The sequence below is a fragment of the Cornus florida genome, unplaced genomic scaffold (genome assembly GCF_030987335.1).
Source record: "Cornus florida cultivar Cherokee Brave unplaced genomic scaffold, ASM3098733v1 CherokeeBrave_3.0.0_Hap2_Chr10, whole genome shotgun sequence".
Taxonomy (NCBI): Eukaryota; Viridiplantae; Streptophyta; class Magnoliopsida; order Cornales; family Cornaceae; genus Cornus; species Cornus florida.
In genome coordinates, this window is record NW_026775580.1 from 54,879,379 (window position 1) to 54,892,418 (window position 13,040).

At 36.3% G+C, this 13,040-nt stretch overlaps 1 protein-coding gene across 4 annotated transcripts; it reads right to left on the minus strand.

Moving 5' to 3' along the window:
- Positions 1 to 987: 987 nt before the first annotated feature.
- LOC132276681 (peptidyl-prolyl cis-trans isomerase FKBP62-like) lies at positions 988 to 10,650 on the minus strand. Of its 4 annotated transcripts, none has more exons than XM_059778236.1 (13): positions 10,162 to 10,650; positions 9,959 to 10,045; positions 9,395 to 9,652; positions 9,152 to 9,232; positions 8,969 to 9,049; positions 7,602 to 7,796; positions 6,638 to 6,727; positions 6,022 to 6,197; positions 3,752 to 3,874; positions 3,509 to 3,655; positions 2,614 to 2,747; positions 2,401 to 2,521; positions 988 to 1,347 (listed from the first exon to the last, which is right to left on the minus strand). In XM_059778236.1, the coding sequence occupies exons 1-13, from the start codon at positions 10,409 to 10,411 to the stop codon at positions 1,273 to 1,275; spliced, it is 1,818 nt and encodes a 605-aa protein (XP_059634219.1). In that variant the 5' UTR covers positions 10,412 to 10,650; the 3' UTR covers positions 988 to 1,272. The 4 variants fall into 4 exon arrangements, with proteins under 4 accessions (XP_059634219.1, XP_059634216.1, XP_059634218.1 ...); XM_059778233.1 differs by having other exon boundaries at positions 988 to 1,353; positions 10,162 to 10,646; XM_059778235.1 differs by having other exon boundaries at positions 988 to 1,353; positions 2,620 to 2,747; positions 10,162 to 10,643.
- Positions 10,651 to 13,040: the final 2,390 nt, after the last annotated feature.

The following is a 13,040-nucleotide window of genomic DNA, read 5'->3' on the forward strand; positions in this document are numbered from 1 at the left end:
GAAAGGCCATTAGAGAGCCCCTTTTTGACCCATCTCTCAAATTATGAGTTTGAGAGCCCAAAATGAAAGAGCATTGGAGTAGCTCTAATGGGTTACAAGATATGTTCTCAACATCAAACTAGAGGCTTACGAATCACAAATTCTTTAAGGAAAATTAAAACTCCCCGATAACAGCAACACTAATAGAATGAAACGTCACTCAAAAAGGGGATGGATATCAACGACACAAATATATAATCTCATTGGTGTAGAGTAGAAGGTAAAACAGAAATGAACGAAGAATTTAACCGAAGAGGAAGAACGACTCAACACCAGCAACCTCCCTCTGAAACTACACTTTGGTCGAAGTTTAATGGCCAACTGATTTGCAGAAAGTTGTGGGCTATTTGTCTTTTACGATCTTTCGCTCCTCTAGCTCTTCTCACGAAGGCGTTGCATGTTCGGACGCCCGGGGGGGGGGGGGGGGGGGGGGGAGAATTTTACAAGGGGGGGCCATATCGAATCCGAATGGGAAGTGAAATAGGTATATGTAGGCTGAGTGTTAGCTTCACTTAATAGCTAAAACTTTTGGGTCGGGTTATGAGACACCCAAGGAGGCCTTGTCCCACATTGGATTCGGATGGGAAGTGTCCCACATCGGATCCGAATGGGAAGTGAAATTGGTATATATGGTATTATATGTTAGTCCCACCTAATAGCTTAAACTTTTGGATCGAAACACCCGACCCTAGTTACACTAGGCCATTGGATAAAACTCAAACCCTTACGAAGCGGTAGAAGTTCTAATAAATTAGAATATTATAAATATTATTAGATATAATAGTAAAAACAATTCAAACTTTCTTTTTCTTCTCTCTTAACAAATATAGTAAATTATGAGTTTATTCTCTTCTCTTCTATCCATCTAATTTTTGAGCATTAGTGAAAGCAGGAATGACAGAAGACCAAAGACGGTTTGGGTAAACAAATAAGTACTTAAACAGACAATAGAAGAAATTTTTTTCTCTATTTACCCTTCTTTCCTTCACTGCATATCTATGCCATGTACATTGATATTCCCTAACAGGGTGTTTACACCATGAGAATGTTGACTATATATGAACAAAGGCGAAGATTAGGATTTCCGGTCTTTTGTCAACTTTCAGACCTCACTGCAACTTCTTGTGTGTGTGCTTGGATTATACAATTCTCCAGGTTTTAGAGAAACAAGCTGTACAAACATTTAGATCAAGAAAGTACCCACGACGATTCCATTGTCAAGGAGAGCTGAACTCACAGCAACCTTTTTTCCGTTTCCATTGCCATGACGTCTTCGTCTCTTTTATTATCCTCCACTTTCTCAACCTTCTGTCTCTGCCAGAGTAATAGAGATATTTGGTTAAATAATAAATAATATGAGATGGTGGTGTATAGCGAGCACAGTTTTTAAAATATGCAAACAATAAACGAAGAATGCGATGTCCCTTCAAATGACAACTAGAGTTTCTAGGAATTATATCTGGATTTTCAATTTCCTAGTGCTGAAGACAGCATAACTCTGGATATGAAATCAATTGACCATGATCAACTTCAACAAAGTATTCAAGACACGCATAGTTGTACCTTATCACAGCATCAGAGTTCAATTTCTCGAAGGCATGTAAACAGTAAACAGTAAACATATTTGGGATGATTACTTCTGTAGTTAATCAAATGACTTTCTTTCAGTTTATCCCACCATTGTAGGAATGGTTTCCAGTTTTTGTGAGTATTACATTCCGGAGGATAGATTGGTGCCCCAAATAATACAGAGACACATCAGATCATGTCCACTAACTCTCATGACATTCCAGAAAGAATTTCTTAGTCATGCTCATCTGATAATATTATACGAGAAATCTTACAAATATGGAAGTTCATGCAACATGAAGAAGAATTTCTTAATCATGCTCATCTAATAATATCATACGAGAAATCTTACAAATATGGAAAGTTCATGCAACATGAAGAAATTCTCTATGTGCCGTTGGCAATAAGGGAATAGAACATTATGAGATTTATGGCTTTAGTATTGCCAATTATGTGGTGGTTCCCTTGGTGCCATCAGCAATGCCACTATAGAGGTGACGGAAGTAATTGCCGGAAATGGTAGTGGTTGTGGTGGTGATGGTGCCATGATTGTGTGTTGGCATTGGTGGTAGCAGAAAAAAGAATGGCTATCAAAAGCAACAATTTTAAGAAATTATTTTCAAGGTGCAATACCTTTTTAAGAAATAAATAAATAAACTTTTCGTCTTGAAGCAGCAATATGAAATCCGTTTTTTTCCCATTTCAAAAGCAAGGCGAAGACATGCCAGCCAGTGCCTTAATTCTTCCAAAACTTGAAGTCATTAATATTAGAAAGGCTAAAGACTAATTAACCTTTGTCGCCACAGAAGAGTCCTTTGTCATATGTGCAAACATGTTTGCATAAAGCTTTGCATCTCTCTTATCGCTCTCAACTTGAAGTAGTTTCAGTTTCTTCTGAATTAACTTCACCTCCCTGAAAAACAAGCACTTAAAGCTCATTGTTTCCTATAAGGTACATAAAAGTATATACTAATCTGGTAATTTGAGACTGAACAAATGACTTACACGTACCTATTATGAGGATCAGCCTCTAGGGCCTTTGTGATGTCCAGTTCAGCCAAATGCAAATCTGCAGTTTCCATATAAGCTTGTGCCCGCCTGTACAAAGCTTTCGCATTGTACAACTCAATATCAAGGACCTAATGGATATCAAAACTAACAATATAAGATGATTCTTGCATTTTCTTTCTCCATGCTACAAGATAAGCATTAGCTGATCGGCTGAAAAAAGCCAAGGCAATTAAAAAACATGGGGCATCTTCATTCCAATGTAACACTAGATTTACAAGGACTGAAGAATTGCTCAGGAATCATGATATGACATGAGAAGTCGAGGATTTAACATCACCAAAATCATTATTTGAAAACAAATCCAACTGTCAACCTGTCTACAGCCAATATGCCATGACATTACAGCACAGAGGGATACTGCCATCATTTACTAAATGTAAGGGCATATTAGTTCTATCTAGCTTCTCTTTTCATTAGGATTACAAAAGTGCCTTTGTACATTATGCAGCATGCTCTTATTAACTAGAAATTGCTATAGTAGCAAAAGGAACAATGATAGAGAATGAAAAAAAGTTATCACCACGTGCTCTCACGTGAGCTCATGCCTTTAGTAGCAAAAAGAATGACTGAGCATGCAACTAATAGTGAGAACACCCTCGTGATAGTCTTACTCTATAGAGAATTATGTCCTACAAGAGTAAGGAAAAACTGATCAGGTTAGTATAATTCTAACCACTAATTTACCACAAGGCTTCAGATGGTGATCCTAAAACTAAATTGCTCAAAATCTAATATCTTATCCCTTGGACGTAATTAAAAAACATGTCTTTTGTTTATAAATCTTCAAAATGCATCAGTTGTTTTTTCCTTTTATAGTCCATGACTTTACCTTTGAACATAGCTTGATTACTCCCTGGAAATCATTTACTTTTAGGCCACAGGCTGCACCATTTAACCAGCATGAAACTCTTAATGCTTTGACTAGCTTTTGATCAGCATCTCCAAAGGATCCATCATCATCAACATAGTCCGCAGCCTGAGACATTAGGGGACCAAAGAAACCCACAAATTGGAAGTTGATTAGCATGGAGTCTCCAGAAGTTCACTGTCAGAGAAACCCTCATTGTATTACCTTGTCATATTTTTTCCCAGCTCTTTGATACTTTCCATTTTTGAATAGTATATTGCCGCCTTCTTTCATCCTCTGAGCTGCCTCAATTCTCTCTTGATGACTCATCTCCCATGGTGCTTTCTCCTATTTTATTACAGATAATATGGAATTAGTAAGAACACAACTACATAAGCACTATCTCTTTTTTAAGAATCTAATGGTAAGAGCAATGTGTTTCCTAGGCAAGTAGACTAAGTAAATGCCATTTGTAGCAAAGCTGCATTGTAAATTTTTTGGCCCCAAAAAATTTTTGATATAAAATCTGAGGATTCATTTTTACCCTTCTTCCCAAATTCCCCAATAATGCCCCCCACCTCCTTCATTTTCATCCATGTTGAAACATGCACTATATTAGGGGTTGTTTGGATGGCCCTCGAGAATATTTAATACTTTACAAGTTATTTGAGAGAGTTTTATACAAAGATTTACAAAAAATTAATCATTGCTTTATCATGTGTTTAACATGAAGAAATGAAAAATCACAATGGATATTTGAATTTTGAGCAGAGGTGGAGGAAGTGGACTACATCATGCGCTTCGACAGTTAGTTCTCTGTCTAAGCGAGAGGGTCCTCCACAGGTTTCTTTGCTTCTTCGAGAGAGTTGAGACATGATCACTCCCTTCTCCTTTTCTCTTTATTTTGATTATGGATGCTCTCAGAAGGATCCTGGACTATGGAGGCTGGCACGATGGAGGAATTTTGGGTGGGTAGGCAGGGCGCAGCCATTTAGTTTTTCCAACTTTTGTATGCCAATTACAGTATCACATTTTGCGGCCAAGATCGAGCAGTTCAGATATATGAGATGTGTGTAGTATGTTTCAATGCAGTGTCACGGCCTAAGATGAATACAGGAAAGTCAAAACATATTCTGGTTAGCAGAGTGGAGGAGATTGTGAATAGGTAGCAAGGAGGTGGGGGTGTAGAAGAGTATTAAAAGGGTCGGGAGAAGTTCGCTCAAAACATTGACAATTAGTAGGCATTAGGGGGAGGATTAGGAAACATTAGGAAGCATCTATCCTCAGTTTTTCACCTTGTTAAAGGTAAGGAAACACTAGTAGCATATGTTCAGAGCATCGATGCTGATAAAATGCTCTTGAATTCCTGATTTTGAAAGAGTTATAAATGATTAGGAGGTTGAGGAATTAGTGAATTGCTTGGAGCATTTGTCTGAATTGGAGACTAGGAGGGGTGAGGGAATGAGATCTGGAGGAAGACCTAAGACTTCAGAGTGTGACAAATTCAAGGTGAACTTGTTTTATGACCAGTTAGTGGAGTCCTCAAAAAAGATATTTACTTGGAGGATTATTTGGAAGGCCAAGGCTCCTTCCTAAGTGGTTTTTTTTTTGCATTGATGGCAGCTCAATGGAAAACTCCGATCGTTGACAATTTAGCTGAAGGGTTAATTTATCCCCAATTGGTGTTGCACGTGTAATATGGAGAATTCAGTGGATAATCTCCTAATTCATTGCAGGAAGGACACGGGTTTGGTCCTGCATTTGGTGTTGTACAATGTCTTTTGGGTGTTTCCCAATACAGTGTCAGATTTGTTTCATAGTTGAAGATGGTGTGTTCAGAGTAGGAGACAGATGAAAGACTTGGAGGGCAATTTCTCTTTAGCTTATGTAGTGTATTTGGGGGGTGAAATGAACATTATGATGGGGTGGAAGAGCCGATCCATAAAACTGAACTTAGATTTTTGGCTGTTTTGCATGTCTGGGTAACATAGAAGGAAAATAGAACAATATTACGCTCTTATAGAAAATATGGATTCTTTGCAGGTTAGTAGATCATTGTATACATTCCGTGTACATGGCTTGTGCCCAGTTTGACAAACAACTGTGGATACTATACTTGTCAGGAAAAAAAAAAAAAACATACTAGGTTTGTCAAACTAGCTCCTATATCACCATAGATTTTTTCAGAAACAATTCATTTAATTTAAATCAATTATGGAAGAAGAAGAAACCAATTACCGTCTAATGTAATGTGAAATGTTTATGTTGCCCAGAATGTTCAAGATGGACAGTGCAGACATTATATAATTCTTGATTATTGGGATATAATATTAGGTGCATGCCCAACCAGACATGTCAGAACATATATCTCACACCCAGTTGTGATATGTTTACACCGGTAGTTCGTGCATCCAGAAGAGTCCAACATAGACAAAGAACCCAACATGGTCCAAGTTCATGTAAAAATTCTATTTTTTCATTACCACAGAAATTACCTTCATAAAATCCAACATTTCAACTTCATAAACTATAGTTGAACATGGTGGAACTAGAGCAAGATCACACTTTGCTTCAATGCTTCCAAATCCATATTCAGGATCTATTGTCAATATTGCCCGCTCCCCCTTCTTCATTGTTGCTACTGCCTGATCTAACCCAGCAATCACTTGTTCTATGAACACAAAGATGCAAGCACTTGTCATGGATGATTTCAAGATGTCCTACATGACCATGATATGTAGGACGCCTTCCCCAATAACAATAGGAAAACAGGAAATTTGCCGGCAATTCCATGAAACAAACCTGTTTGGATGCTAATGAAAGTGACCTCATTATTTCAATTAAGATATGCACAACAATACAAGGTGTTTATACCTTTTGTAGGGAAAATTATTCTTTAGTTATAAATAGAAATGTACGCAATGCTGCAAGTAAATTTACATGCACAAACATCTGTAAGACTGTAACATATCCCTATATCTAGATCTAGAGATTTTCCATGTCGAACAAGATTCATATTCATATCCACAAATCATAGCTTCATGATCGTCTGAGGGATTATTTTAAGCAAGTCATGGAAGAGACCCAAAAAGAAAATTCAGATGGACTGACCTTCATCTGTAATAAACTCCAGTGGCCCCTTTCCGTTAAAGCCTTCCCTCTCAAACACAGTGCCATCTTCAAGCATCGCTGTAAACTTAACTGCAGAAGTCCGTCAACAACATAGAGAAATTAGAAAACAAGTAACAGGAGATACTGAGTGATGCTGTTGGCCCCATAATGCATTTCAAACAAAAGCTAACTCACTTAAGCTGGCGTTTACATTATACAGTATATTTGTTTAAGAAATAGACAGTTCCTTCATATTCTAAACTGATTTTTGTGTTCTACATTCAAGTAGAATCAGCTGTTCCTTTCCGGTGGTTGTTCCTTCGGGAACTGAAGGGCATTAATTATCCCTGTTACGTTCTTAAAACCAAAAAAGCAATGTTATCAGGAGACTGGAAGATTAATCTTAATTGCAATAAGGTAAGGACAGAATTTGTTAAGGGAAAAAGAATTGTGCAATGAAGTAATGATGGGTGATGGAAGAATGAATGGACTCTCTCTCTCTCTCTCTCTCTCTCTCTCTCATCTGTTGGTTTGAAGTTCTTTGCATACGGGATATGAATTGCCATCTTGTAGCAAGACAAGAACATCTTGATGCAAACAGCCATCTCTGAAGTTTGAAAGAAGAAAATGAAGACGTCTGGACAGCTAATGGATTCAAAACATGTTTCTGTAGAAAATGGATAGCCCATAGTTCACAATGCGACGTTTTATTGGGCTCACAACATGCTGATCCTTTAGCTATTTTATCCCAAATTATAGAAGCTACTTGTAAATATTTGTAGTGTTAATATATATCTACAGGAAAAAAAAAAGAAAAAAGAAAGGTCTCAATGATGGACTGAGTCATTCAAGCATTTCTTTACAGAAACAATTTCATATTTATTAAATCCCACATAATACAAATTCCAATCCAGATTGATTTTGAAATTCCTCAAACATGTGATGTCCATATCAATATACTTACTAGTAACAGTGGCACCTTCATTTGCAGTGAGAGCACCTTCCCCTTCTTTCAGAATCTTCTTGAATACCTTTGAATCACCGGTGATGTCAGTGACAGGGTTGAATGACACCAGCTCCAGGTCAATGCTTAGCACAGAACTTGGCGGGACTGAAGGGAACTCATTATTAAAGTCCCTACCCCATTCTCCAAAGGCATCTGCAACAATTTTTCAGGTAAAGAAAATATTTGTACCCTGAGGGGCATTTTGGGTGAACTATATAGGTAACAGAAAACATGAAAGTTCAGTTCTTCCATTAAATCTTCTTGCTATTATGGAAAGCCAAACTTACAAAACAATAACAGTGCTAGCACGATAAAATAAATAAATAAAGAGCATGTGATCTGGGGAACTATTGCAATGAACCGTGCAAGAATATTTTATATATTTAAAGCAAATGATCGATTTTCTTTCCACTCTCCCATATTAGAAGATTTCTTTTGTTCTTCACAGCAACACCAATGCATAGTTATTCAGCAAAATAGTACAAGGAAACTGTAACCATAAATTTTGATTAATTATTTAAGTTCGAGATTTCTGCTCCATTACATTATTACTAATCCACTCTAGTTGTTTCTATTGCAGAGTTAGATGTTTCATGAAGAGTGTTACTCCATCACATACTTCAAGGCTGTCATTGTGATAACAAGAATGCCATTCAGATTGCACACAACTCCATCTTTCATGAGCGTAGAAAGCATATCACGAGTGATTGTCATTTCGTGGCATCACCTTTAGCCTTGCACTCTCTCTCAACCGTTTGTTTCTTCTACTATGCAAGGCTGACTTCTTCACAAAGTCTCATGCTATTATGCATTTTCGTTTTCTTCTAGGCAAACTCTAGAAGCTTCTTACCATCACATCATGAGTTTGAGAAGGGGGGTTAAAGGATTTATTTTATTTTTTATGGTAGTATTGCTTTTTTCTCTTGGTTTATTAGTCATCCCTCTTTAAGGCATATTATATTCTTGGTATATTGTATCATTGTTGTATAATTAAATAAGACACACAACTAGTTTCTTCTTTGTGCAAAATTCACAAAATCAAACCAAATTCAGCAGCACATTTAACAAATAAAAAATTCTATTTTTGAAACAACTATTGCTAATTTTATAGAAGTCCCTATATAAATATTTCAATAGATAAAGAATCTAAAAATGCAGGGGATCATTTCACCTGAATTGTGACTATTCACCTCTGAGTTTCAAAAGAGGGAAAAATAGAGTAGATATTTTATTTAAGCAATTACAAAATCTCAAACCAATATAAATAATGCATAACTCTAAAAATTGTAGCATTGCAAATGAGAAACAATGATGGGAGGGCATACATTGAGGTTGAACTGTTAGATTGACCTTCTCTCCCCTTCTCATGGTCTTTATTGCTTTTGGCAATGCTGGACAAAAATGACCTACAAGAAAAGAAACTATCAAGTCAAAAACTGGTCCGGTCAATGGAACTATATTCATATTAATGCTTAACCTAAAAATTCACTATGTCAGCAGCTGATTACCGTCTTTGACATAGAAATGCACTCCTTCTTCCGGTGTTCTTGCAACAACAGCACCATCAACCAGCATCACTTGATATTTCACTGCATTAGAAACAAAAATCAATCATTATCCTAACAATGAATATCAATTGCAATATTGCAGCCAAGACCGCCTAACACGCATACACTTGTCACTAATAGAAATGTCAACTAGTCAAAATGGCATTACAAAAGTGAATATCACAAAAGAATCAGTTAGATTACCCAGAACTTCATCTAAATCACCAGGTTGCCCAGGCTGTTCTCCCTTCTCCATGATTTTCTTGATAATTCCACCATCCTTGCAGACATCTACCACTGTGATCCATGAGAGGAGTTCTGCTTCAAACTGTACAAATGAATTCGGAGGAACGCCATCCGTGCCCCTGGCTCCATACCCCAATTCAGGAGGTAATGTGAACAGCGCTGTCTCCCCTCTCTTCATGGTAATAATCCCATGATCTAACCCAGCAACCAATTGACCTAACAAACCATCATTGAATCAAGCAACATAAATAAAACCCATAATTCAGGCTTCCGCAATCTCATAAAAATTAAAAATTAAAAAAAAAAGGTTGAAAACATTAAGAGAATCAGCAGTAATACACTCAGTTTAAGGACAGATTTTTCTATATGGGACCCGATGGTTGAAAATGGCTACATTATAAAGTTCATTTTCTCTCCCACAATTTCTCAGCAACCAAACAGAGCAGAATGCATACAAAAGAACAAATAAAGAAAACAAAACAAACCCAATATACACTTCAATATAGAGAATTCATAACTCACCACAGCCAAGCTTGAAAAGGAAGGGTTTATCTCTATCCCTGGTGGAATCAAACTTAGTCCCATCAAGTAAAGTGCCCACATAATGAACTGTGTTCAAACAAACAAATCAGCTTCGCTAAAACAAAAAGTGAACCCAAAATATGAAAATACACAATCAATCAATCAAATACAAAAATGAATTATAGATACAGAGAAATCCATACGCATAAATCGTCCACAAGAAACAAAAAGCGTTAGAGAGAGATGTGTCTGTCTTGGGGACAATGTTAGTACCAGTGACTTCGTCGCCGAATTCAGGGGTCTCCCAACCAAGGCCACTCTTGAGGAGCTTCTTTTTGAGACCAGAAGAGGAGTAGATTTCTCTCTCTTCACCGACCTTGAGAGGCGGTGCTGATTCGATGACCTCCCCAGGTTCTTCGTCTTGCTCGTCCTCGTCCCCAATGTTCGAAACATTGCTCGCTTTCTCTGCAGCCATTGCTCCAACGTCGTGGTTGATCAATCGAATCCAATTTGTGAGTTTTGCGAAGCCTGAACTATCAATCGAGAGACAGTGGAGAGAGTGATGAGTGGTGGTCATGAGTGTTGGGTGCGTGGCAGCATTTGTAGATTTATGAAAAACCAATGGTTTTTTTGGGTAATTAAGAACAAAAAGGAGTTGGCCTTTGATGAGGTTCCAATCCAATTCAACCTCATGTTCTAAATCCCGTCCAGACCATTAAGACGGAAAACAATTAAAACTGATGAAACTAAAAACTAAAATGACAAATTACATGGTAACATAGGGAATGTGCAAGTACTTCCTTGTCTTTAAGTTGTTTATAATTTTTAAATTAAGCAAATAATGATTATTCTTCAATTTGAATATAATTAAAATAAAAAATAACAAATTACGCTTACGGCATAATTAATTAAGGTGAAAAAAACCCATGCTGTATATAGAATGGACAAATACTTTTGGGGGAGGGATATTTTTGTTATGGGTGTATATGGTTTGGTTTTGACCTGTTTTAGAGTTTTTTGAAACTAAACCAATTCTAATGAATTCATAAAATTTGGAACCAAACCGAACCATTTAACCAAAAGAGTCAAACCAACCCAAATCGTGAAAAACCGATGCACAACATTTAAAACTATTAATATATTCAAAACTTTTAATTCATTCTTCTCTATCACTTTTCAAACTGAAGTAAATACATTCAGAATTGATAATAACCTAATACATTTAAAATAACTAATTCAACAACAAACAATGAACCGCTATATATATATATATATATATATATAATAAATTAATAAGACCTAAGATAATTAAGAGTGAGCCTAGTTGTTACAAACTTGTAAGAAATGGTTTCACGGAATTCAGCCAATTATTTTGATCGTGGAATATCATTGAGAAATAGGAATCCATGAGATTATATTATATTATATATACTCTATAATTTAACATAAATATATATATATATAACATAACGGTTCGGTTCGGTCTAATTCGGTCCTAAATGACCTCAAACCGTGACCAAATCGTATCTTTACAGTTTCGCAAATTTAAAATCATGACCAAACCAAATCATTAGCAAATCAAACCAAACTATCCGGTTCGATTTGGTTTGGTTTGGATTTCCGGTTTAACCGGATTTTTGTGCATCTCTAATTTTTGTCACTCCAAATGGGTAATTTTGGATTTAAAAAAAATTATGGGTAATTTTGGATTTAAAAAAAATTTTGACACCAGAATCGGCTATATTACTACATAGTAGGGGTGTTTTTTTTTTTTACTTTTTTGTAGAATCACAGTGTTTTTTTTTTTTTTTTTTTTGACACTTTATCCTAAAAATAAAAATAAAGTTGAATAAAGAGTAAAAATAAATAATGTTGCAAAGAACAAACAAGAAAATGTTTTAGATTTATATTTTGTTTATTCGAGATAATAATACAATCGTAGAATAGAATAATGAAGATGAAAGCATTGTCCAACCAATGTATTTTTTGGAAATAAAGTCTAAAGATAAGAATAGAATTTTGTTAGAGAGAGTAGCATTTTCCTTTAAAAAAAAAATGGTTGTTAAGCTGACAAAATGAGCTTAGTGAGAAAAACTGATTCTTTACCAGCCCACATTAAATGCATCAAACCTTTTTTAGCACAATGGATGGATGGTTGTTCGGTTTCGACTTGCTTCTTTCTTCTTTTAAAAAACCATTGTCTTTGACATTATTAAAATATAATGACGGTCAAAAAAAAAATATATTGATTGTCCTGTCAAAGAAATTTAAAAATGGTCACTAAAAGAAGCTAGCATCGAGTATCATAGTGTCAAAATTATTGGTCTCGGTCAATTATAAATTAACACATAAATAAATATGTCAATTAACTTAATTTTTTACTTTTTATTTATGTACCAATCAACATAAGATTAGCCTAAATTAATGATCCGAAATTATGTAATAATTTTATTTTTTAATAAAAACTCAAGTCTAGCAAATATGTAGTATAATATACGAAACGGAAAAACGCACCAGACCCAGCTAGACTATGATGTGATTGCAAGAAACCCTTTGAAATAAGTGAAACGTCACTGAAGTATCATTTTGTTGCAAAGTCAATTAGCCGGAGAAAATTAAATTACCTTTTAATCCTTAAATTGAACACGTCGTTTTAAGTTCCTATCTAACTTCAGCTACAATCTCAATGTCCAATAGAAAAGTGACAACACATTATCGGCTGCTGACGTTTTCTTTTTTTTTTTTTTCCCTGAATGTTCCTCTTCTCTCTCCCCCCTATCTTTTTTCCTGACTGTTTTCTGACCGTGGACAGAGACCACCATCTCCGGTGACGAGAGGAAGAGGCAGTTCCTCTCCGATCACTGAAATCTAAAAATGTTCGATGCAATCTGACGGCGGCACCCATGTTAGTGAGAAACACAATATTCTGGCGATATTTGCGCCACCGCGTCCACCGCCGGAGCAAATTAAGCAATCATCATCGGAGACGCCGGCGGAGACCGTGAGAATCCACCGCCGGCGCGATCAAGCAACTGGAGATGGAGGGTTGGGTTGGGTTGGGGGAAAGATGAGGACCCAATCA